Raw genomic sequence first — 27,085 nt, 5'->3', positions numbered from 1 at the left:
ATTAACATAATAACCTCATATTGATCTTTCGATTTTTGATTATTACCGAGACAGAAACCAATAACAACCACAAATCTATGAAATCTATTGGGACAAATAGTCTTCCGAAGTTTGGCCGAGATTCCTCTCTCCTTATGCCGCCTCCGCGCGGCAGCGTGTTTTGTATGAGTAGGGATCGCTATTAAAACAAATCCTTATCCTTCACTTGATGATTCACGTCCACACCAGGTTTCGAACTCATCACTTCAAGCACAAGCCCACTATTCAACGGCGGTTTCCCTACGCACAAAAAATTGCCTACAACTCAATCCAAGTCAAACAAATGAACTAACACATAAAAGTAATAAAAAACTGACACATTTTGCTGCATCAAACAAATTTTGAGGCACTCAATGCATAAATTAACAGCAGTCTCATATGCGCACACACACACATGCAAATGTACAACAACACAAAAAAAGTGACTACCGAATGTGATGAAGAAAAAAATGGAAAATGTTGACAAGCATGTAAAGCAAATGATATCTACTAGAACAACAACAACAATCAAGATATAAATACAAATAAAAAACAAAAACCAACAACATTAACAAACTTATGGATATTTTATACGGTCTCGACAAATAAGATGTATTTATGTATATAAGCGCATATGCCTATGTGTGTATGAATGTGCTTATGTATGTATGTATGTGCGCATGTATGCGTGTCTATTATCATTTCTGATTACCTGAAGCGTCAGCGTGAAGCGCATAAAATGATGACATTTGCCAAGTAGCAGTCGGGAGAGAGTAGGGTAGGGTAGTGTAGGGCTGTCTGGTTACATGCAACCACCTCATGGTGGTGATGCAGGCCACAGGGAGGAAGTAGAGAGCACATTTTATGCTACGCAATAAATTGAATTAGAATGGGAACGCGTAAAATGGATCTATGCGGCTCATAAAGCAGATACGAGCTGCCTAGCGGTAGCGGCGTAAGTGGTGAGCTCAGCGTTTACATGATAATGAGGATGTCACACGCATTACCTAATACAATCATAACAATGTTCCACTAATAGGAACAACAAAAACCAATTCAAGCCCAGCAACAGTGTTGATAACTGTCAAAAAGGATATGGAATTGCGTGTAACAAATAATAAGGACCCGGATCAGCTAGTGGGAAATGCAGATTTTTGTTAGTTCTCTTTAAGTGGCTGCTTTGGGGGAATGGGATATGGAATGACTCTATGGGTAGCTATAGAATAAACTACATACTTCAGTGCTGAAGCTGCCTGCATTATACATACATACATATATATTTACATATTTTGAATAAAAGCAGAATTTGAAAAATAACATTATTATTCACTAGCAAAAATTGACATCAAAAGGCTTATTACAGTGTCCGGCACTCAAGTGTAACCAAATAAAAAGACCATAAATTTAGCTTGGAAAAGTACTTTAATTCAATTCAAAGTAAAAAATGTGTGAAAATAATACAAAATTAAGATTTATTTAATTTTTATATTTTTTATATGACCACCTTTTGCCTTGACTATGGCCTTGAGAAACGGTCCAGAAACGAATTGCAAGCTGCCCGAATGTGACTTGCAGGTATTTTGGCCCACTCGCGGGCAATGGCTTTTTAATGGCTTTTTTTCGCTTGCTTAATTTTTTTGTAAAATGAGCAGCAAAAAAAGTGAAATTACCGAATCTAGGCGCAAAATAATACTATATTTTCACACTCAGTGCAAATCATATGCCGAGATTGGTGAGATGATGGAGCACCATACCCCATACGGAGCATTGTTCATCACTTCAAGAGCGTTTCATCTTTGCAAAGCGTGAAACGTACGGGCAGGCCTAAGGTGTTAAACGACCGCGAACGCTGCCAAATAGTGAGGAAGGCAAAAAAAAAAAACCAAAAATATTCTCCACACAAATCGCAGCGGAAGTTAAGGATGAGATGGAAAAAGATAGTGGGCATTCATTAGTGGGCAGAAAATAATGTCAAAGTGGAAGTCTCTTGCTGTGCCAATACTTTTGTTCATCACTGTCCAGTTACATGTATAAGTACTTTACACATAAATATAAAAAATGTCAATGAATGAGACTTGCTCGTCTATAAGAAATTTTTTAGAATCTCTGGGCTCATATCAGCAGCTCTCGCATATTTTAACCCTTTAAAGCCTTTAAACGTCATTTTTCAAATGACATTCATCATTACTCGAAAACTATTTAACGGATTGCGCCCAGATTTATGTGACAAAATTTATACCTATAGATGTAGGAGTGGGCACTGGGTAAGCCATAGTAATAAAGCTTTGCTATGCCGTTCTTTGTTTCTCATAAGAAAATAGTTGTAGGAAACGAGGAAGTTTGTAAAAAAAAAGGAAAAAAACAAAAAAATCAAAAATTAAATGTTCAATATTTTCTTAAAGAAGTTATTAAAATTTTATTCATTATTTATTTTATTATTGGGAGGTTGAATTAGTTTTAAAGGTTTTTTTCGAAGATTTGGGGCTTTATTGTGAAAAAACGGTACAAAATATTTTATTCGAAGTATTGGCCATCGCTAGCTACAACTTTCGCCCATCTTTCGGGCAATTTCCGGATGCCGTTTCTCCAAAATTCTGGCCGGTGCTTGGCTATCCATGACTCAACCCATATTTTGGTAGCCTCGTACGAGGAGAACCGCTGGACCGCCAAATCGATCATTTGAATCATTCCCATCGCTTTTAGACGCTTGCAAACGGTTGATTTATCAACGCCCAATGATTCAGCAAGCTCTTCTTGGGTTTGGCACGAGTCCTCGTTTACCAATTCCCCCAATTCCGCGTCCTCGAACTTTTTGGGCTGGCCAAGACGCTCCTTGTCTTCGGTGTGAAAATCACTACTTTTGAATCGTCGAAACCAGTACTCACATGTTGAAATTGACGGAGTATGGTCTGGGTAGGCCTCCTGCAGCAATTCACGGGCTTGGGCTGTATTTTTTTTTCAAATTGAAGCAGAAAAGCAAAGCTTCCCGCAAATTGCGTTTCGACGGCACGAAAGTTGACATACTCGGAGCACGAAAACACTGCGTTGTTTATACTTCAGCGAAATGACAGATACTGATAAACAAAGCCTAGGGATGAGGCTTTGTCATGAATATATATTCAGTATTGCCAACGCGATAAAGTGATAAATAGCGCCATCTGTGTGTCACCTTTAAAACTAATTCAACCTCCCAATAATTCGAAATTATTTGAGCTATCGCTGAAATGACAACCGACCTATTTTTTATGTAATTATGAACGGCTTCTGTTGATTTTCTTCATTGCAACAAAGTCTTTTATTAGCCATTGTTTTGTTTGGTTTTTTATTTAAGGTGGCGCAAAATTAATCACCCCATTGTTTTTTTGTTCTTTATACAGGGTGGCGTAAAATTAATCACCCCTTCGGATGTTCTATGGATGCGACCGATCATCTAACTGGAAAAATTCTAAGTTTTGTTAACAGATGTCTCCGGCCTAATCTCAAGATGTGGTGGCCACATGTCTAAGTAACGATGAGTTATGTAAAAAGTGCAACTTGCAGCCAATGTCCAATCATATAAAATTAGGAAAGTGGGTGGACGGGCCCCACACTGCGAAGAGATGCATCGGAAGTCTGAAAAAACTCTGGTTTGGAACTCCCAAGAGGGGCCGACCTAAGACTACATGGAGAAGATCGCTATAAAGAACAGTCGATGAATGCGGGAATCGTGGAACGTACTAAAATTGCTAGCCAAAAGCAGGACCATGTGAAAATGCTTTATTGAGGTCCTATGCTCCAATGCGAGATAAAAGAAATGATGATGATCAGAAAGTTTATAATTTTTGCAAATGGCGTCGCTAGTTGTTGTGGTAACCCATAAATATTTGGGAAATGCTGCTGGTGTGACAATTCTTGTGACTGACGTAGAAGTAAGCTGCTGCTGTGTACAAACAGACAAAACGTGCTGATGTTGAAAAAGCTGGGTCCATTGGGAATAGAATAGCTAACAAGGGTTTTCAATATATCTATGGCCACTCTCATTATTATTGACAAGTGGAAATCAGGGAGAGTGGTCCCACTACTGAAACCTGGGAAACCCGCCAATCAAGGGGATGCCTACCGACCGATAACTCTCCTTTCCCCAGTAGTGAAGACACTTGAAGCCCTCCTACTCCCACTCTACACGGAACGTCTGACCCCAGCCTCACACCAGCATAGCTTCCGAAGAGTGCATATCACCACCACGGCACTCACCGTCATAAACGCTCAGATAAACCGCGGGCTCAACCAAAATCGCTCCTGCGAGAGGACTGTCCTAGTTGCGTTGGACCTAAAAAGGCTTTCGACACAGTGAGCCATGCCACGCTGCTAGATGATATTTTACAGTTGTTGTTGTTGTTGTAGCAGCATACACATTCCCCATACATATATGGGGAATGCTGCTGAAGTGACAGTCCTTGGCCGGATATAAGTCGGGGTGGTTTGAGTAACGTAGAACCGACAGTCGACACTCCCGCTAGAGCTGAAGATGTGGACCGCGAACTTCCTGAGTGGTCGTCATTCGTCGGTGCTATTTCGAGACCAAATCTCAAAACAGAGGAAAATAAAGCAAGGAGTTCCGCAGGGTGGTGTCCTTCCACACTTAACTTAATTTCTATACCTCGAAACTCCCCCAGCCACCAGAGGAGTCTCCTTGGTCTCATACTCTGACGCCTGCATCGCCAGTGATATTGATGGCCTGAGCGCCAAGGTAAACGACTACCTCGCCTGCCTTTCTGTCCCCTCTTCAACACCTACACGACGAGGCTCATATGTGACTTGTGTAGAAGCACAACAAACTGCAAGCAAGCAGTCTCTGTTAGACTTGTTACCGCAGGTCCTACCCATGCAGATACCTGCTTGGGCATGAGCCGCCTCTCAGGCACGTCAGGAGGCACCTCCTCAATTACGCCGACGAGATCCAGCACAAAATAAACCGACAATTACTGAATCGGACAGTGTAAAGACGGACAATTACGGGAGACACTCACCACCTTTTTAAGCCCCCGACGCCCGAATGCCGTCATCGAAGTCCAACCAACACCCATTGCAGACGAAGAGCTCCAACTTCCCCAAGAGTCACGCGTAACTTTGGCTCAGTTGCGTTCTGGATACTGTAGCAGGTTAAACTCCCACCTATCCAGAATTGACTCCCCTTCCCTTCCCCTCTGGACCTGTACTGCAAAACTGCAAGTTTCCTGGGCCTACCGTTAGATGAGCTAGACGAAGACGACCGGTGATGGCACTACACTGATAGGGCAAAGTTACTGCTACAACAACAACAACAACAACAAACAGACAAGCAATGGAGCGCCCAAGTCCAAAATAAAGATTTCTATCACGGAAAATTATTATTTTTTTATTCAACAAAAACTTGCTTCAAAAAAAATTGGATGATTAATTTTGCACCACCATGTGCAATACTTGTTATCCAACTATTCAACAAAAACGTGCTTAAAAAAATGGATGATTAATTTTGCGCCACCATGTACAATACTTTCTATCCAACTATGCTTCAAACAAACAAACAAAAAATTGGATGATTAATTTTGCGCCACCATGTACAATACTTTCAATCCAGCTATTCAACGAAAAAGTGCGTCAAAAAAAAAAAAATTGGATGATTAATTTTGCGCCACCACGTATAATACTTTCAATCCAGCTATTCAACGAAAAAATGCTTAAAAAAAAAATTGATGATTAATTTTGCGCCACCTTGTACAATACTTGTTATCCAGCTAGGCGCGATCTAAAGATTACTTTGGAATTTCAGCGCACAGTTGGACTTGGTTAGTTCTAAAATGTGTTTGTTGCTTTTTTCTTACACGAAAAAATTTTACTAAATAAGACACTAGGAATAACTTTTTGTATAGAAAAACATTTTTTGTTTTGAGATTCGTGCAAGAACGAAAATTTCGTGTAAAAAGTTTATTAGTGAACCATCTTTTTTTCAAAATCGTGTAAAAACAGACCGTGTAAAAGAGAGTTGGATGTATAAGAGGGCATACCTATCCACCCACCCGCAGCCACATAAAAACGAACAAGTGCATACATACATACACGGTCGGCTAGCAAAGCGCACCCACTAATAGCATTCAACTATGTCAACAAGTGGCCCGAATACTATTTTACTCTTTCTCCTCACCGGTGGCACAATCGAACAAGCAAACGCTAATTAAATTATATTAAAGAGAAAACAAAGTGCAAGTAAACAATTTCTTTGAGATTTACTCATTCATAAAAACGCTATATTAACAATATTTCTTGGTATAAAATACATTTACAAATACATACATACGAGTACTGATACAAAAAATTCAATAAAAACAAACATGGAGAATTAAGTAAAATTTTGTAGATTTGCTTGTAAAAGAAACAACAATAAATCGTAGGAAAACCTGCTGTTGCTCCAAGTGAGCTTTGCTTTGGTCACATGATTCGCCATGCAATATCGTAAATCTATTTTCGCGTAGCTGTTCTTGAGTTCAGCATATTCCAAGTGCTCGTAGTATATCTTATCGGCCACTGATAACTCACCGCCTCGTGGCGATATCTAAGCTCAGCAATCAAGCTACTTTACGATATGGCAGAGGCATTCACACATACATGCATACATATTGTGCTTCTTTCTTACTCCATCATCACAAACACTTTTCGACACTCAGATAGATGTCGCTTTTATTTGACAATAGTAAAAATTTTCGATCGAATTCGATATTGTCGACAGTCTTTTCGCAAATCTCCACACGATGCGTGTGCAGAAAATATATAAGGCCAAGTTTGATCTGCACCTGGGCTATAGTCATACCAATGCAGTTGTGCGGACCCGCGCCAAATGGCAAATAGGACATGGGCGTGTGCAAGTGCCGATTCATCGGCGAGAAACGCTCGGGATCGAAGTGCTCCGGCTCCGGCCAATACTAAATGAATGGAAAAAAGTGTTAGGTGCGAAAAAAAACTAGATAATAGACATACATACACACATACATGCATGTATGTACAGGGTTTGATTGAAAAGTAATGAGCCTTATTTGTTTGAGGCAGTTTTATTAAACCTTTTCGCTTATACAACTAATATTCTTCAAAATAGGACCCTTGAGCCTCGATACACCGCTGGTAGCGGCCCTTCCACTGCAGGAAACATTTTTTAAAGTCATCCGCCGGAATCGCGTTCAATTCGGCTGTCACAGTTTTTTGGATCGCCTCGATGGAGTCGAAACGCCTCCCCTTCAGCTTTCTTTTCAGATGCGGGAACAAGTAGAAGTCTGGGCTGTAGGGCGGGTGGGGAAGCACCGGAACCCCCATCTTGGCCAGTGCAGAGGTGCAGAGTAAGGCGGTGTGCGCCAGCGCATTGTCGTGATGAAGGGTCCAATTGTTGACGAGGTCGGGCCAAACCGGCCGGCCGACGCGGTTTTTCAGCCGAAGGAGCACTTCTTTGTAAAATGCCGCGTTTAAAGTGCTTCCTAGAGGTACAAACTCCTTGTGGACGATGCCTCGAAAGTCGAAAAAGATGATCAGCATGGTTTTGACATTGGATTTCGACCTCCTCCCGGTATTCCTTGAACGACTTGTGCCACCGTTTTAACTGGGCACTGGACAGAGATTGGTTCCCGTAAGCCTCCTTGAGTAGCCCAATGGTTTCGGTACTCGTTTTGTTTAGCTTTACGTAAAATTCGATCGACTAACGTTGCTCCAACGATCGCTGCAATTACGCCAATGCAAAATCCTAACACGCTTTTAAAACAGCTTTCACGCGCGGAGCGATGGTGCCTGCACCGCTGTTGCCAGCAAACTGGGACCAGTTTCTGGTGGAAGGGGAAGGTCCAACGATCATTTTCCACCAGCAGCCGATTCGGTAGATCGCTTGGAGGCTCATTACTTTTCAATCAAACCCTGTATGTACGTAACTCATTCATAACTCACCTTTGGGTCGTAATGTATGGCCAAATTGGATATGTAGACGGGCATGCCGCGGCGCGCAAAGCACTCAGCGTACGGGCGTAAAGGATAGAAGCGTTTCTTATTGATCGGCGTGCATTCGCGCTCCAAAACCGGCACATTGGGGTACTTGCGCAACGTCTCATCCACCACCATTGCCAGGTACTTCATGCCTTTCACCTTATCGTAAGTAATATCGTTAGATTGCACACCGCCTATCGTCTGGCGTATTTCAGCGCGCAGACGTGCCTGCAGCAAGGGCTGCTTGGCCAGCTCGTATAGCGCGAAACTCATTGTGGCTGCACAACTTTCGATGCCCATGAGCTCAAACATGGCCGCTTGCGCCACCAGATAGTCCTCTTGATGAGTGAAATGCGAGCGGTCCTGATTAAGTGCCGCCTCCATTTTCAGCGTGAGCAGCATTTCTATGAGATCATTGCGTAGTATACCGATGCGCTCGCGCTCCTGGATCACCTGCAACACTGTGCGACGCAGAAAGTCGGCATGTGCCGGTGTGAGTAGATTGCGCCGCAATAGCGTTATGAGTTTTGGCAAGAAAAATATCACACACAAATCGAAGACGCGTCTAAACGTCAGCGTATACATCTCCCGACAATGGCTCCCCAGTTCGGTTTGTTTGTTGCGCAAACTGTACGAGCGCAAGCCGAATGCAATGCTGGCGATAAGATCTGTGTTGTACATATCGCAAATCTCCTTGACATTCACCACGACGCTACGTCGCTGGCCACCGTTTGCGGTGAGACGCTGCAAATAAGCTTCCAGATCACAGCCCACCTGTGGAGAGAATCAAGAACGAGAAAGAGGATAGAAATTAAAAAAAAAATGCTTCAATTTGACTTATGAACGGGCAACACAGTCTCGAACAAGTGAAAGTACCTCCTCCATGAGTGCAAACATCTGGTTGATCTTACCGCTGGTGAAGGCAGGCGACAGCCGCGTCCGTATCTCACGCCATTTCGGATTACGCACGAAGAACAAACTGTTTGCGGCCAGCTTGTCCAGACGCTTGTCACATTTCGAGAAGCGCATTGAGAAACTAACAAAATCCTCCACCAATATGGTGCGCACCAGATTGAGGTCGCGTATTAGTAGCGCTGGCTGGTGGAACAAATAAATACCCACCACCGGCTCATCCTTGAATTGCGGATCGAAGTAGTAATCGCGCAGCAGCAAAGGGAATGAAGTTTGCAGCCAAAGCACCTCCTTTAGGTTGCCCAGCAGATGTACGGGCTGCACGAATTTGACGCGTCTGCGCTGCCAGTAAACATATGTACGTCGCGACCATACGAACACGCCCGTCAGCAGCGTGACGAAGACGAGCAGTACCGTGGTGGGGTCCACCATAATTGATGCACCACTTTCAGTTCAATTCGGTTTAGTATTCTTAATCACTTGTTTCTATTTCTATATTCAGCCGTTCACTTAGTTATTACTTTTATATGTAAATGCAACGTGGGAGTGTATGTAGCTGTGTGATTATTATAACTGATAAACGATTTTATAGTTGAACGCACAGTCGAATGCTCAAAACAAAGCCAACAACGCCACGCCACGCCAAAACACAGCAGCAACGAGACCGACGCGTACCGGCATTATCAAAACAAAGCGAACGACTACTTGTATGCTCTCTGACAAGCTAGTGTAGAAGCGCTGCCGACGCTCCAGCACGAGCCCCACTTTTGGCGTCTCTGTTGATATTCACGTGGGCAGCGAAGTGGCGTGGCAGCGGCATGAGTTCATGCGACGTTTTTTGCCATACACACTTGCTTTTGGAGAACCGCACGCTCTCTGACCGCAAACGAGATAGAATGCTGGCACTCGAACACCTTACATTCGGCTAACAAGACCGGTGACTAAGTTTTATGACCGTTGACTAAGTTTCGTTAGAGTAAAAATTATTATTATTATTATTTATTAAAGAAATATAAAATATTGCACTAACTATTTTAACACACTGGCTGCATTGGCCTTCGGTGTTTTTGCACTTAAGTGGAATAAAAATTAAAAATGTATTTACCCTCAAAATATGCGACTAGCGAAAAATGCGGCATAAAAAAGTTTGTAAAACAATTTTAAAATATTTCAAAAAGGGAAAATTGTAAAAATGAAATATAAATATAAAAACTTCGAAAGTGAATATTAAAAAACCTGAAAGTTAACAGAAGCTGCAGATTTTGCAAAGAACTAGAGGGAAAGAGAAGGAAACTCTTGAACATCTTCTATGTTCTTCCCCTGCATTAGCTAGAACCTGTCCAGATCTACTTGAGCGGATAAGCTTTAATGTTCTCGAAAATGTTCGAAATTTTTACCCTTTTTATGAAGAAAGCTTGACAAGCCTACAGAATGATAATCATTTTAACTTTTTCGTTTCAGTTGTCCTGAAGAGCCAAAATCCTGTTGACAAGACATCTATCTATTTTTAAGACGCTTACTTTGGTGCCACACTACTACCAAAAAATATGTAAAAAAAATTGTTTTTGTAGACTATTTGATGTCAGTAATAGCATTTATTCTTCTTATTTCTTAAAAAAAAATCCTTAAAAATATCTATAAAAATGAGTATTTGACCAGACTACGTCCTTAATAATTAATTGTCGGTTTTTTTCTCGAAAATCTGAAAAATATTTCCTGAGGCCACCATATTGTTAATTTTGAGAAAAAAGCTTCGATTAGGCACACGATTATCTTTTAATAAAACTAATTTCTCTTGTCCGATTGATTTTAGATGAATCTCTGAGGACATGTGAGACTTCTGGAGAAAGGGGCTCCACACAAACAGCGATAACTTTTACAATTATAAATTCGTTCCCATGACAGTCGGAACTTTAAGATTTAGAACTTATAATTATATTTTTAAATTATACGAATTTTTGAGAAATAAAATGCAAAAAGGAATTAAATCTTTGATTCAAGATACAATTTTTTAGAACTTCAGAAGTTTTAGAAATTTCGAAAAAATGAATAAAAGTTTTGAAGCCAGAATTAAAAATAGTATGCAATTTTTTTCCAATATGTATAATATTTAAATTTTTTTCTTTTGTAACGTAGAATATCAAAAATTTGAGGATTTCAATTCAACTGATTGGAAATTGCAAACAAAATTTCGCACTTTTTAAACTTTTTCAATTTGGAAAACCAAATGTCTAAGCGTAGGATTACTCCCTGCCATAATGCCAGGCTACTTGCGATTAATTGCGAATCGTTACAAACTTCTTTGAAATTTCATCAATAGAAGAAAATTTAAATTTTAATTTAAATAATTTATTAGGGAAATAATTTTAATTTAATAAATTTAAATAATTTAAATTAAGGGAATTTTTTTTTAATGATTTCACAAAAAAAATTCTTCCAAGAATTAAATTTAAGAATTTAATTTATCATTAATTGACTAATCAGTAAAAGCTTACATGTTTTTACAAATTTTATTAATAATATTTATTTTAAAATTCCAAAAATTCGAAAAATTTGAAAATATTTAGTATGTGGAAACCAAAAAACTCAAAAAACAATTTTTTTTTAATATTTCCTCAAATGTTAAAACTTAAATAAATACGTATATGTTACAATTTTAGGGCATTTTTTGGCCTACTATTTCAAATTTATTTGCACACCTCTCTGACAGTTCATTATCTGCTTTTTCTCGCTCTCATTTGGGACCAATTTCTTCACCCAATGCATAAAAAGGTAAGGGTAATATAGCTTTGCCATGTAACGGTAATGTGTAACACATGGAAATATCTGTGAAAAAATAAACAAATAATTGTAAGAAAATTTCAAATTACATTTTTCAAAAATTTATTTGAAATTTATTACTAAATATATAAAAATACAAATTTAGTCACCTCGAGGCAGTTAAAAGTCCAAAATGCTTAGCAGCGTTTATAAGAAAAATCGTACACTCGTGCAACTCATAATTTTTCAGAAATTAAAAAACAAAACCCTTTTTTCAAAAAAATTAAAAAAAAAAATTTTTCTAAAATATTTAAAAAAAAATTTCAACAAAATTAAATAAACAATTTTTTCAAAAAAATTTAAAAAACAAATTAAAAAAATTTTTTCGAAAAAAATTAAAAATATTTTTTTAAAAAAAATTAAAAAAAAAATTTTTAAATCAAATTAAAAACAATGTTTTCGAAGAAATTAAAAGAAATTGTTTTGTTTTTTCAAAACGATTTTTTTTTTTTTTTAAATTTAAAAACAAATTTTACTCAAAAAAATTTAAAAAAGAATTTTCAAATTAAAAAAAAAAGTTTTAAACAAATATTAAAAAAAAAATTTATTTACATTCAAATTTTTTGTTTTGATATTTACAAAATTTTAAATATTTTCATATAATATAATATATGGAAATAAGCATCGCTTATGTATAAGAAAAATGTTATACTCGTACGGCTCATAATTTTTCAAAAATTAAAAATAAAAATAAAAACGAATTTTTTTCAAAAGAATTAAAATAATAAAAAAAATTATTAAAAAAAAAAAAATGTCTAAAAAAAAAAACTTTTTTCAATAAAATTACAAAAAAAATATTTTCAAAAATATTTAAAAATTAAATTTTTATTAAAAAAATTTAAAAAAGCAATTTTCAAATTGAAAAAAAAGTTTTAATCAAAAATTATAAAAAACTTTATTTAAATTCAAGTTTTTTGTTTTGATATTTAAATTTTTTTAAATATTTTTATATAATACATACATATTTGGAAATAAGCATCGTTTATAAGAAAAATGTTAAACTCGTACGGCTCATAATTTTTCAGAAACTACAAATCGAAAAAAAAACAAATTTTTTTCAAAAAAATTAAACATTTTTTAAATATTATATTAAAAAAAAATGTTTTTCAAAAAAAAAATTAAAAAAATGAAAAAAAAAAAAATTTAAGAAAAATTAAAAACAAAAATGTAAACAACAAATTATTAAAAAAAAATTTTCAAAATTAACAAAATTTTTTTTTTAATTTAAAATATAAATAAAGAAAAAATGTTTCAAAAAAACTAAGAAAAAAACTTTTTTTCAAAAAAATTAAAAAAAAAAAATTCTTAAAAAAATTTTCAAATTGAAAAAAAAAATTTAATCAAAAATTAGAAAACAATTTCTTAACTTTAAAATCCTTTGTTTTGATATTTAAAATTTTTTAAACAAATATTTTTTTTTGTTTTGAAAATATTTCGGATTTTCGGATGTAAAACAATACTGAATATTTCAATAACAAGAATAGACAAGAAAGAATAGAGAAGAATAGAGAAGAATAAAGTTTAGAAAGTGAAAGTGAAAATGAAGAAGTGATTATTAAAGCTTGACAAGTAAATATTTATAAATAATTAGCCTATTTTATGTTCTACCGTTGCTCACAGTTCAATAAGCGCGGATCAATTATCCTATCCTGAAACCCTATACCATCGAATATTTTTTTGTAGTAAATTTATGAAACACTATTTTTACATGTTGATGCCTTGGCTTTTAGGAAAAAGAAAAGGAAAGGAAAACAAGCGCCAACTTTCAATTACGTTGATTAATCAATACTCATTACTTTTGCTTTACATGCATTGGGTTTACGAAGTTCGATTCCGCTTGCATAGAGCCACATGCATATACACACATCTATACACATACATATGAACGAGTATAGACACACACATTTGTATGAGTATAATTATTTTTACTTGCTGTTGTTTTTTACCAAGTGAAGGGAAAATGTACTGAAATACTATTGGGGGAAAAAAAGAAACTTTGCTTCAAGTTTGACGATTATTCGTGCCCGATACGATCGCCACGACTCTAGCGAACTAATGACACAGCTTTTAATCACAAATATAATTAGACGAGCACCTTGCGCCACAATGTCAATGGCTTATCACAACGGCACAATTAGAATGCTATTTATTACTTTATTTATTTGCTCGTATCGACAGTTGAGCGAGCAAACAACAGCTACATATTTTTCAGCCAGTAAGCAAAAAGGTAAAGATGCAGTGCCCGGCCTCGTCTCCGGCCCGCTTTCGAATAAAATGCATTTTGATGCTTTGATAAATAATTGTGAATTTAGAAAAAATAGCGAATTTATCGGCAAACTCATGTTAATGGGTTTCGATCAATACAAAGGCAAAGTTGAAGCAACTATAATAAGCGAATAAACAGTTCGCTCACCTACTCCAATCGCTCTGAGTAAATAGAGTAGAGTACACAGCTGAATGATGAGAGCGTTCGTTCCAAAGTTCAGTGTGAATTGACAAAATTTTGACGTAGTTGGAATGAAGAAAAATTGTTCACTTTGCGGTTTTCGCTGCCCCATTGAGTGGTTGAGCGGGCGACATAATAAAAACAACTGGCTGCTAAAAATACAAAAGCTAAAAGTACAATGGAGATGCAAAAGTGGAGAGAACCGGTTTTTTAACGCAGACGGCTGAGTGCTGGTACTTTGTACACTTTGAGTACTTGGTAATAGGGGCATTCCATGGAAAATTCTAAATTATTTAAAAAAAATTAAATAATTTAAAAAATAAAAATAAAGCTATTTAATGCTTGTAAAATTTGTTTAGCTTTTCACTCATTCGATTTTTACTATCGATTTTTTATCGGCTATTTAGAATGCGATTAATTTCGCTATTTTACTAGGTTTATTCCGCTTTTTTATTTTAATTACTATCGATTTATTATTTTTGTTGTCGCCTTTTTCGCCAATGCTCGATATTCAATCATTATTAGGGCTGATTTAGAACGCGATTAAATTCGCTATATTACCGAGTTTATTACGTTTTGTTATTTAATATTTTTGTCAGCTATATTTATTCATTACTATCAATTTTTACCGATTATTTATTCATTCATATCGATTTCTTATCGATTATTTATTAATTACTATCGTTAATTTATTCATTTCATTAATAATTATTAATTACTATCGATTTTTATCGATTATTTACTCATAACTATCCATTATTTATTCATTACTATGGATTTTTTATATATTATTTATTCTTTACTATCAATTTTTCATCGATTATTTATTCATTGCTATCGATTATTTATTCATTTCGTTAATATTTATTCATTACTATCGATTTTCTTATCGATTATTAATAATTCGATTACTTTCGCCATATTACTATGTTTATTATGCTTTATTTTCATATTTAAATATTTGTTATTGATTTTTTCGCCCTTGTTATCGATTTTTTTGCATTTATTATCGATATTTTATGAATTACCATCGATTTCATATTTTTATCATCGATACTTAATCATTACTATCGATTTTCTGATCGGTGATCTAAAATTCGATTAATTTTACCATTTTGCTAGGTTTAATACGCTTCATTAATTTAATTATTATACTATTCATTGAATATTTTTGTTATCGACTATTTCGTCACTATTATCGATCTTTCATCGGTTAAAATGCGATTAATTTCGCATATCATACTATCGATTGAATATTTTTGTTATAGACTTTTTCGCCACTGTTATCGATCTTTTATCGGTTATGTTAAATGCGATTAATTTCGCTTGATTTATATTACTAGGTTCATTACGCTCTACTATTTAAACTACTATCGATGGAATATTTCTATGATCGGTTTTTTTCATATGCATTATCGATTTCTATCGGTTATCAAAAATTCGAATGGTTTCCCTTTACAACTAAACATTTTTATTCCTCCGTTCTCGTACGAAATAACAAAAAAATATTGAAATTTTTATACCTGAAAATCTCCACAGCCTTGGAATGACCCGAAAGCCAAGACACAAAACGAGAATACAGTTCCCACTGTTAGAATAAAAAAATATATTCGATTTATTTTTATTAATCAATACTTTAATTAGTCATATTTTTACTGTATAAGTCAATAATTGCCACTCGCAAGATCCGAATACTAAAAAATCAGCTCTTCTTAAAACATATGTTTGTATGTATGTGGCAATGCATGTATATCAATGCTCTTTATCTCTTAAGCGCTGACTCTTGTGGCTTTGCCATTTGTGGTCGATGACGTGTTTATGAGCGATAGGCACCCTGCACATTTCAGTTTTTTCTCTTTGCGACTACACTTTGTATATCTGTCGACTCATCATAATCCACATAAGCATGCAGCTTTTTTATTATTGTATATTTAGATTTTTGACAAAATATGAAAATATCGTACGGCTGGGCACATCTCATTACACCCTACACTGCAGATACTACACGAAACTATATTAAGATAATTTGAGCGCAAAAAATTAAATTTACTTGTATTACAGCTTTTATTACAGTGAAGCTTTTGATAAAGTTTAAAGTATAACGCGATTTTTTCGTTTTCATTTAGAAAAATTCAAGAAATTTAAACTAAAAACAAAAAGTTAGTATACAGCCGAAAAAAATGTGCAATGAGATATGCATGTACTGTTTACCACTGCAAAGAACAATAGCAAAAACAAAGCTTGCTGAAAAAATATAGAAACACACAGTTGTCTCATCAAAATATGCTCACAGCTTAAATGATGCAGTGTATTTTATATTTTCTCTGAGAATGTAATAACGGTGAAATGCATTTTTTTCTTAGCGTCTCAAGTCATTCTCAAAAAATTGTTGTAAAGAAAAGTTGAAAAAATTAAAATTTTTTTAAATGGAAAAACGGACCTCACTTAAAACAGGGAAGAAATTATTCGCCATTATAAAAAGAGCTAAAGCCAACGAAAAATTGCAGAAATTGTTGCTAATAATTCCTCAGCTGTCCAGCACCTTATAGAAACCACCACGAAAACAGGATAGAAGATAAAGGCAGATCTGCGCCAAATAAAATATTGAATGATGCAGATAAGAGGTGGATTGTTCGCAAAGTTAAGGAAAACCCCGATTTAAGCGCTCCAAAATTAACGAACCAAGTCGAAAAATACTTAGGCGACATCTGTAACCCCGAAACTGTGCGTAGAGTTCTGCGCGAAGAAAATTTTCATGGAAGGACTGCCCGAAATAAGCCGTTGGTTAATGCTCGTAATAGAAAACAAAGAATAGAGCGAGAAAGTCCTGCTGGGAAGTCCTGCATTTGGAGAAAACCCAACACCGCACTTCAACCATGTAATTTGCGCTCTACAGTTAAGCACGGTGGGGGCAGTGTGATGGTATGGGGTTGAATTACGTTCGACAGTTTGCTCTCCATCTCTACGCACACAATCGCTATTGCCACCAAAGTCCAAAATTGCAGCAAGGTTCTCAAATCGCTTGCGGCTTGGGGCAAACACAAAGAAATGTTGCTGTCGATACTTAAGGCAATAGGCCGGCCTGTTCTAAACTATGCCGCGCCTGTTTGGTCGCCTGGAACCAGTGATTTGCAGTGGACGAAGCTACATACTTGCCAAAACACTGCGACGAGATGTCTACTAATGTCCCCACTTCAATACCTACACGACGAGTCCCATATGCTTCCACTGAACGAGCACATCAAACTGCTCAGCAAGTAGTTTTTGTTAGGGTGTTACCGCAGGCCCCACCGATGCAAGCACCTGCTTGAGCCTGAGTCGCCTCACAGGCACGTCAGGAAGCATCTCCTCAATTACGCCTACGAGATCCACGACAAAACAGACCGACAATTACTGGATCGGACAGTGTACAGATAGACAAGTATTTGTGGACTATGAACGATGACTAATTTGCGGATGTGTTAGCCGTTTTATGCTGCTGATGAAGTTCATCAGTTCTTTATATCAAGACCTGGTATGTGAAGTGAGAACTAAGATGCTTGAATCTTAGTCCCGCGAGAGCTAGGAAGCTAAGGAGCAGGTGCTGAGATGATTCCACCTCATCCTCCGTACAGCTGACGCAAAAAGGACTCGAAGTGATTCCGAGCCTCACTGCATGTATGCCCGCGGATAGTGCCTCGCGAGGATGCCCAAAAAATTTGAAAGCTGAGAGTTTGCCATCCTCAGAATATCCCTCGAACGCCTCCTATCCAAACGTGGCTAGAAGGACTTCTTGACCTTACACGTTCGTGTACTTGCCCAGCGCTCGCTGAGTTGGTGCAAAGGCCATCCTTCCAGGAGTAGAGCGCAGGTTGTCAAGGGGATCCCGATCCTCTCCTTTCGCGAGTACAGTACCTCATAGGTCCCTTGTCTGGCCAGCTTGTCGGCTTCGCAGTTTCCAGCAATGTCTTTGTGACCAGGTACCCAGATTACCCTTATGTCGAAGAATTCTGATGCAGTCGAAAGTGGGACCAGGCTCACCCTGACCAGTTTCGAGTGTACCATTATAGAGCCTAGGGCTGATATAGTAAAGATATCAAAAGAGCGTTTTGGCTTTGTATTGTATTTCAGCATTTGACTAAGAGAAAGCTCTGTTCAAAGTGGATGCCGCTTTTGCTCACTGTTTTGTTCCATCAAAACAACGCATCGTGTCACAAGTCAATCAAAACAAAGACAAAAATACATGAACTTCGAATTGCTCCCGCATACACAGTATTCGCCAGATTTGGCTACAGCCTATTCCTAGACATAAAAAAAATGTTCACCGGTAAGAAATCTCGCTTGAATGGAGAGGTTATGGCTGAAACTGAGGCCTGCATATTTTAAGGCAAAATATAAATCGCACTAAAATCTACAAAGGTGGTATTGAAATGTTAGAGCGGCGCTGGAATGATTGCGTTGCTCTTCATCGAAATTATGTTGATGAATAAAGCAAATTATGAACAAAAAAACGTGTTTTCTTTGTTAGGCCAGGGATGGTACTTAGCGGATCTGGATGGTACTAAGACGAAGACACTAAGTAATGCTATAACACAGGACAGAAGTCTATGCCATCTTGAACGTGGCATATTGGCTAATTGAGAAAATGGGGTAGCAGTATTGGAACTTGTAGTGACAGTCAAGCTGCACTGAAAGCCTCTTCGAAGTTAGTCAATAAATGTAACTCAAAACTGAACGGTGTTGCAAAACATAACAAAGTTAGTCTTGTTTGGGTGCCTGGACATTCCGGTACTACTAGGCTGATAAACTGGCTAATGAAGACTCTACAAGTATGCCACTAGGCCTTGAACCCTTTCTAGATGTCCATTCTGCATCGATTCAACTATGGATTGACGACTTGATGAGGTCTACCCATGAGGACGTTGGTCTGTGTTGAACTCGTGCAGGGCAGCCAAGTGCTTTGTGAAAAACCAAACAGGAAAATAGCGACCTTTCTTCTAAAACTCAGCAGAAAGGGTTTTACTGGTGGGGGTAATCACAGGGCACAACGCCTGTGGTCAGCATGTGGCTACCATGAGCTACGTCGGCAGCCCAATATAACTATTCTGTTTTGAGGATGACGACGCTGCAGAGCATTTCCTCTGTAGCTGTCTGGCGTTTTCCAGAATCAGACTTAGGCTGCAGGGCTGCGATGTAGTGAGTATGGATAAAGTTCATACTCCTCCTCTTCCGGATCTCATAAAATTGATCAAAGAATCAAAAAAGATTTTTGGAAGAGTGACCTCAAACTAATTTTCTGTCTTACCATCCACATTTTATCTTTTCTATCTCTCTACTCTTTCTACTGAAATCTATCCAAGTGTAATGCAATGATCTCCTGACTGAGTGCTTGGACTTTTCCAGCTCCCCACAAATCTAATCTAATCTAGGCCAGAGACTTTTCAGCCCATGTGTTGACAATTCTTATACCCACACACTCACGCATGTATTTTATTTTAAGTATCCTCTAAATGCAAGAATTGGAAAATTGACAGAAAACTAATAACCATTTAATTTATTTTATTTCATTCTTGAAATGCTTAGAACAATTTACCCCTCACCAAAAGCGGAAATGGAAACTGCTTTTCCCTTTATTACAAATTTGCTCACTTCCTTGGCGTTTTTCCAATCCAATAGGGACTACAAACACACGCGAAAGATGGGCTACTAATGAAGTTACAAATAACAGGTGGCTCTTCTAGCAACAACATCTGTTCAATAGCTAATAAATAAAAAAATTTTCCTTATAAAAAATGTGAAGAAAATATGCAACTCCTTCAAAGGGGAAAAAATGATTAAAAATCAACGAGAATTTTGTGCTACTTCAAACTTTCATTCTTAAAATTCAATGGGCTATAAAACTGCGTACTGTCATTTTGTTTAAAAAATTTTGATCAAAAAGCTGAAGATTTTGATGAAAGTTTATAACTAAGTTTACAACTAAATTTGTATAAAAAAATAAATGAAATTAAAGAATAAGTAAACAAAAAAGGCAGTCAAAACTTGACAATATGTGGTGCCTTTATAATAATTTCGGGGCAAGTGTGTCTATATACCCACACATCCATATCTACAGATCGCTAAAATGGGGGAATGTGAGAAAAAACATCCATTGTTACGACGCATTTTGATGTTGGTCAATGAATTCATAGGAAAGCCACCAGCGCAGCACTGAACGCCGAGATTGCCGCATGTGCGTCATACGCATTTGGTAAATAGCTGAATGCCTTCCGACATTCGAGGCATTTTCACGTTGATTTGTGATGTTTGCGCTGGCAAGTGATTCCTAGAAGCCAAAACAACCAGCATCGGTCAAACAAAAAACAAAAGAGTTGCCTTTAACGACTTGAAAACCCTTCCAAGCCAATTCTATATTTGCACAATGTTTGTACAGGAATTTTCAATGCGCACAGCATTTTAGCATCCGCTTTGCCATACGAGGGCTGGCGTTTATATTTTGCGCACAATAATGAAAACATAGTAAAATAATAATGAAAATGGCTTTGTTGTTTCTCAAAATATTCTCCTTGGAAGTCAATACATTTCTGCATTTGGTCGAACCAATTTTCATTTATATTATATTTTATTAGATTAGTGGGGGTTGGACAAGTCCAAGTACTCAGTAAGGAGACCATTACGCTACACCCGGATAGAATTCAGTAGAAAGAATAGAGATAGGATAGATAAAATATGGGTGGTAAGACGGAAAAATTAGTTTGAGGTCATTCTTCCACAAACCTCTTGGATTCATTGTTGAATTTTAAGAGATCCAGAAGAGGAAGAGTATGAACTTTATCCATACTCAGTATATCGCAGCCCAATACCCGATATCTGATTCTGGGTCACATTACAAGAATGGACGGCGCAGAAGAAAATCGTAGAAGCCAGAGCGTTCAACACTAGAGTAAGAGGAAGGCCGAGAACAAGATGGACCGACGAACTAGAGGACGACATCAAGAAACTTAGGATAACGAACTGCAAAAAAGTCGCAAGCCTTCGAGACGTATGAAGGTCCCACGTGCAGCAGGCCAAAGCTCACAAAGAGCTGTAGATCCAAAAGATGATAATCCGGAAAACACTCGACAGCTACAGAGAAATTGCTCTGCAGTGTTGTCATCCTCAAGACAGGATAGGCATATCGCCATATGCTGACCACAGGAGTTGTGCCCACCAGTACTGTCAAGTCCTTTCCGCTGAGTTTTAGGAGAAAGGTCACTATTTTCCTGTTTGGTTCTTTCACAAAGCCCTTAGCTACTCTGCACTAGTTCAACCCAGACCAACGTTCTCTGTGGGTAGACCGCATGAAGTCGTCAATCCATAGCTGAATCGATGCAGAATTGATACCTAGAAAAGGTTCAAGGCCTAATGGCATACTTGCAGAACCTTCATAGACTGTTTGTCAGCCAAGTCGTTCCCTGTAGTACCGCAATGTCCAGGCTGCCAAATAAGACTAACTTTGTTGTGCTTTGCAACACCGTTCAGTTTTGTCTTATATTCACCGACTAACTTCGAAGAGCAGCGTAGATTAGCAAGGCCTTTTAGAAACTTTTTCTCAATTAGCCGTGTTCAAGCTGGCATAGACTTCCTTAAGGAATGCCGTGGCCATCTGTACTGTGTCATAGGAGTACTTAGTGTCTTCGTCTAAGTATCATCCAGATCCGCTACCATCGCTGGTTTTGGAGCCGTCGGTGTAGAAAGTGTGCTGATATCCCGTTAATAGGTTCTCTGGACTTAACCATTGATCTCTAACTGGGATCAAAACATGATAATTCCTACCGAAGCTAACGAAAGGCACCCGATTGTCCACTCGCATCGAGAACAGTGTGCACCGCTCCGACAACTGGTGGTATATCTGACAGTGGCCAGTGCTTTCTTCATTTCCCCAGACCCCGTTTAACTTGAACCAGTACGCCGCATGCCTCACTTCCTTTCGAATTTGAAGATCTAGAGGTTACAAGTTCAGAATGGCATTATGGGCAAGGAAAAAAAAATAACAAATAAAGTATGAAAGTGAAAAGGCAACCCTCGTACTAGTACACCATTTACTACTCGCGTGAGTGTGTGTGTGTGTTTGTTGAAACTCCTTTTAATGGTGCTGCCGTTTGCGGTAATGTTAGTTTTTCGCGGCCTAATAAAAAGCAACAAAACTCCAATGCGAACGGGTTTGTTGTTCTGGCTGGTGCATAACTTCCCGGAATTAGTCAGTGCAGCAGAAGTTATTTTTTGTTGTGCCTCACAATCCTTTTTGGCTTCTTCTAAAGTGACACTACGAGTATGCACAAATGTTTATCTGTGTGTTTGTCTATTTTGCTTTTCGGCGACTTCGCATGGGTGTGATTTTCTCTGTTTGTTTGTCCTTTTACGTCAAAATCGACAACACACAGCCGAAAATGCACCTTGTCTTGCACTTGTGTAGGAGTGCGCGTGACTTTGGCTCGGCGTAGATGTGCGGAGCGATGTCTCATAAATTAATTGCCACAGTAGTTTACATCAATAAATCTGTTAAAACCAGAAAAAACTGGCTTTTGTTGTGGAGAACCGGCAATAGAGTCGAATAAAGCCAGCCCATTTGGTTGGTAGCGTTGGTGGTCCAAGTTATTTATTTTCGTTTTTTTTCCTAAGCGATTCTTAAAACAGAAATCGCATGTTTTTTAGTGCATTTAGGTAAAAGGTGTCAAACAGGTGACCCGGATTTCATTTACTTACTTAATTAGGAAACGAAATGCGATAAAGTCAAAATTAATTGCAATAACTCGATGCTACTGGCGCTCCGCTGGAATATTTCCACTGGTTTGAAAGCTTTTGTAATTTTTATTTTCAACTACTTAACAGACGACATAAACAAAGCGAACCGAATAAAGATACAGAGGCTTCGTTAGCTGGGTCATGTCGTCCGAATAGATACAAACGCTCCGGCTCTGAAAGTATTCGATGCAGAACCAGCTGATGGGAGCAGAGGAAGAGGAAGGCCTCCACTGCGTTGGAAAGATCAGGTGGAGAAGGAATTGGCTTCACTTGGTCTGTCCAATAGGCGTCGATGCTCACGAAAAGGAAACGACTGGCGCGTTTTCCTAAACTCAGCCAATCAAGAAGAAGAAGAACTACTTAACATAGCACTAAGTCGATGAGTCTGCAGTCACAGCCCGGCTGCTCAAGCGCACCGCCCACACCTCTTCAAAAAGATTCCTTGAATGGATTAAGCTTGAGCTAAAGACGGTGCTATGGTATTCAAGACAACTAATTGGAAGATTAACTGGGAACTGCGATTCTTTGGTTGTAGCGCTTGTCTACTAATGGATACACTCAGGCTTATAGCACATTGAGATGCCGAATGGAGAACTTGCTCCGCTCTCTCTCCTAAGCCCGATGCCGACTACTAATTAAAACTTTAGAAAATCCCAGATTTCCGCTGTGTTGAGATCTTCCTATATATATAGGGTGTTTGGCCGAGCTCCTCCTCGTCTTTGTGGTGTGCGTCTTGATGTTGTTCCACAAATGGAGGGACCTTCACTTTCAAGCCGATTCCGAACGGTAGATATTTTTATGAAGAGCTTTTTCATGGCAGAAATACACTCGGAGGTTTGCTATTGCCTGCCGAGAGGCGACCGCTATTAGAAAAATATTTTTCTTAATTTTGGTGTTTCACCGAGATTCGAACCGACGTTCTCTCTGTGAATTCCGAATGGTAGTCGCGCACCAACCCGTTCGGCTACGGCGGCCGCAACATATTTTGTTGAGATCTTCCTACTCATTGAAAAATTGCCTACTTCTATTGAGAATCCGCGTTTGGAGCGCAGTTACGTATGTACAAATCCACGCAAGTACGAAAAGTCTCTTATCGCCGTTTATTGGGAGTGCCCATGATAATTTTTCTGCAAACGGTTCAAGCAGCTCACAACGTCCGCGCTTCATTAAAGTATCATCAAGTATTTACCCAAGGAGTGACCTAATATGAGAAGGCGAGACAGTTCAAAATATCTGGTTGTGCGCTGGGTTGAGAACCACTTCTTAGAAAAGAAACTTCCAATGAAAATAAAAACAGCGTCTCGGATGGGAACTCTCTACTCTGATGACGACCATGACAAAGGAAGTAAGGATATTGATTTGAAAGCATGCACTTGGAATGTCCGGTCCCTTAATGGAGTAGGTGCCTCTGCCCGGCTGGTTGATGACCCCATAAGAGCAAAGAATGACGTCACCCCCATTTAAGAGATGCGATGATGGGGAAAGGCAAATAGATCATTGGTTGCCATGTAAAGGATCGTAAATTTGGTGTTAGATTTGCTTTACTTCTGTGTGTGCGTGCCTGGAGTCTTCCTATGGGCGCTGCCACCGCTCCGATCTAAAAAACTTAATTGGCGACTTTGATGGCAGAGTGGGCAACGAAGGAATCTTTGGTTCCACAATCGGAAAATTAAGCCGAAACGGATCGAAAGAGAAGACTTATTATTAGAAATAGGAAGAAAGACGAAAGGTCGAAATACGTTAGTGAGAAGAGTTTGAGATGCTGGCGAGAGGCGAAAAAATACCAGAAAATTTCACCAGAAATTTAAGCGGCCTGTTCGGGGTGCTTGTCTTGAAGAGTAAATACCTCGATATGGTGGCTGATGTCCAGATCATATTTAAGTTAAGGAAAGAACATTTCTTGAACTCGTTGAATAGCAACAACAATGGATACGACAGAAAATGTGAAGATCCCGATCATCGAATCGTTGTCGATGGGTTGTCGTTCTGCTACCCAGAGACATTTGCAATTGCCGGTATAGCATCCGATGGATTAATGAGCTGTATGGAGGGTTGAGTAATTCTCGCCGCTTTATCTCTGCTTCATCGACTTCGAGAGAGCAATTGACACTCTCAATCATGAACCAGTCTAGAAAGCTTTTGAATGTAAAGGAGTGCCGCGTGAAATACGAAAATGCTCTAAGTGGTAGTATCGAAGTTCAAACCGGTGTTAGGCAAGGATGTGTATTATCTCCACTCTTGTTCAACCTAGTCCTGGCATACGCAACCGAATATCTAAGGGACGCGTTGCATTCGGCATGCCAGATATGGAGATCAACCCACATCTCCAGGTACACAAAACTGAAAATATTTGATGCCAACGTGAAGTCCCCAACAAGCATATCACAATCATCGAAATCCTTCCTAAACCGTTGCCTACGAAAGATAATGCGGATATTCTGGCCTGATATCATAAGCAGCGATGATCTTTGGGCGGCTACCGGGCAAACACCAGTTCACATAGAAAATATGAACGCAAGTGGAAATGAATCGGACACACATTGCGCAAACCACGGGATGACATCGCAAGGACAGCGCTTGAGTGGAATCCCCAAGGAAGCCGTAGACGCGGGAGACCAGCCAACACATGGAGGCGACAAGTAGCATTAGAGGCAGACAGAGCAGGCCGCTCCTGGAGTCAAATGAAACATCTAGCTCAAAGCAAACGAAATTATAACTTGACGCTATGTTTCATCTAGGTTAGGTTAGGTTAGGTAGTAATGGTAGCCCAGAGAGTGGGCCCACTTGGACGAAAGAAGTTTGGTTCATCCTTTGTGATACCATTGGAAAAGAGGTGAAGGAAAAAACGATAGGACGAAAGGGGGAGGGATGGGCGGGTTCCGTGTTTGTGGATTGCTGAGATGATTCCACCTCATCCTCCATACAGCTGACGCAAAGAGGACTCGAAGTAATTCCGAGTCTCACGGCATGTATACCCCTTGGATAGTGCACCGTGAGAATGCCCATTTGAGAGATGAGATTTTGTCATCCTCAGAATATCCCTCGAATGCCTCCGATCCAAACGTGGCTAGAAGGACTTCGCGACCTTACACGTTCATGTACTTGCCCAGCGCTCGCTGTGTTGGTGCAAAGCCCATCCTTCCAGAAGCAGAGCGCAGGTTGTCAAGGGGATCCCGATGCTCTCCTTTCGCGGGCACACCACCTCACATGTCCCTTGTCTGGCCAGCTCATCGGCTTCGCAGTTTTCAGCAATGTCACTGTGACCAGGTATCCAAATTATCTTTATATCGAAGAATTCTGATGCAATCGAGAGAGAGACCAGGCATTCCCTGACCAGTTTCGAGTGCACCATAATAGAGCCTAGGGCCCTAATTGCCGCCTGGCTATCGGAGTAAATATTTACCTTCTTAACAGTCATTACGCAAGTAAGTAGCCAGTCAGCTGCTTCTTTAATTGCGGCCACCTGAATATGAGTTTGATGGAGAGCTCTTTGCAGAATACTCCTCCTCCAACCCTACCGTCCAACTTCAAGCCATCCGTGAACAGGTTAACCAGGTCCTGTCCCCAAGTGTTGCCCCCGGTCCACTCCTCCCTTGGTGGAATATGGGTGGATAAAGTTCCGCTTGGACTAATGGGATGAACTCAAAGTTTCTGCGGATGCTTGAGTTCCCATATGTGAGATTGAGCTTATAGCCCAAGCTCCTCAGTCTGATTGCGGTACGTGCAGCCGCAATTCTGCCTGCGATGTCTATAGGTAACACATTTAACATTACATTAAGCGCCAGAGCAGGAGTAGTTCGAAGCGCCCCACTGATTCCAATGAGTGCAGACCTCGGAACTCTCTCTAGCTTTTTAACTGATGTCGTCCTCTCCAGTGCGTTCCACCAGACAACGACTCCATATAACAAGATTGGCTTTATTATGGTATTATAGAGCCAAAATACAACTCTAGACGAGAGCCTCCATCTTTTGCCAATTGCGCCCTTGCATCCATACAAGGCGGTTGTTTCGATCCTTAGTCTCTCCTCAATGTTGGGCTTCCACGTTAGCTTACTGTCAAGGATTAGACCTAGGCACTTCACCTTGGCACTTCATATTTCCTCGTGAAAAGGACGAGCTTCTGGAGCTTCATTTAGGAACTATGGGGGT

The 27,085-nt window shown here is 38.9% G+C and overlaps 2 protein-coding genes across 3 annotated transcripts; both read right to left on the bottom strand.

Annotated features, from left to right (window-relative positions):
• Positions 1–6,244: 6,244 nt before the first annotated feature.
• On the bottom strand, positions 6,245–9,788 carry LOC128857236 (probable cytochrome P450 6v1). Its single transcript, XM_054092885.1, has 3 exons — positions 8,872–9,788; positions 7,960–8,769; positions 6,245–6,956 (listed from the first exon to the last, which is right to left on the bottom strand). Exons 1-3 carry the CDS (start codon positions 9,337–9,339, stop codon positions 6,678–6,680), a joined length of 1,557 nt encoding a protein of 518 aa, XP_053948860.1. The 5' UTR covers positions 9,340–9,788; the 3' UTR covers positions 6,245–6,677.
• A 1,695-nt stretch (positions 9,789–11,483) lies between these two features.
• On the bottom strand, positions 11,484–14,299 carry LOC128856319 (uncharacterized). Of its 2 annotated transcripts, none has more exons than XM_054091615.1 (2): positions 13,881–14,299; positions 11,484–11,733 (listed from the first exon to the last, which is right to left on the bottom strand). In XM_054091615.1, the coding sequence occupies exons 1-2, from the start codon at positions 14,067–14,069 to the stop codon at positions 11,584–11,586; spliced, it is 339 nt and encodes a 112-aa protein (XP_053947590.1). In that variant the 5' UTR covers positions 14,070–14,299; the 3' UTR covers positions 11,484–11,583. The 2 variants fall into 2 exon arrangements, with proteins under 2 accessions (XP_053947590.1, XP_053947591.1); XM_054091616.1 differs by having other exon boundaries at positions 14,141–14,299.
• Positions 14,300–27,085: the final 12,786 nt, after the last annotated feature.

Source organism: Anastrepha ludens, chromosome 3, assembly GCF_028408465.1.
Source record: "Anastrepha ludens isolate Willacy chromosome 3, idAnaLude1.1, whole genome shotgun sequence".
In the NCBI taxonomy this organism is placed as follows: domain Eukaryota; kingdom Metazoa; phylum Arthropoda; class Insecta; order Diptera; family Tephritidae; genus Anastrepha; species Anastrepha ludens.
The sequence above is the reverse complement of the archived record's forward strand: the minus strand, read 5'-3'. Positions and strand labels throughout refer to the sequence as shown.

Bases quoted from the DNA above. Each gene is read 5' to 3' on its own strand.
- LOC128857236 (XM_054092885.1), bottom strand. From the start codon at position 9,339: ATGGTGGACCCCACCACGGTACTGCTCGTCTTCGTCACGCTGCTGACG. The intron at 8,770-8,871 runs GTACTTTCACTT...TTCTCTCCACAG, and splicing joins TGTTTGCACTCATGGAGGAG to GTGGGCTGTGATCTGGAAGC. The intron at 6,957-7,959 runs GTGAGTTATGAA...CCATTCATTTAG, and splicing joins CCATACATTACGACCCAAAG to TATTGGCCGGAGCCGGAGCA.
- LOC128856319 (XM_054091615.1), bottom strand. From the start codon at position 14,069: ATGAGTTTGCCGATAAATTCGCTATTTTTTCTAAATTCACAATTATTT. The intron at 11,734-13,880 runs GTAATAAATAGC...ATTTTTTCACAG, and splicing joins GATACGAGCAAATAAATAAA to ATATTTCCATGTGTTACACA.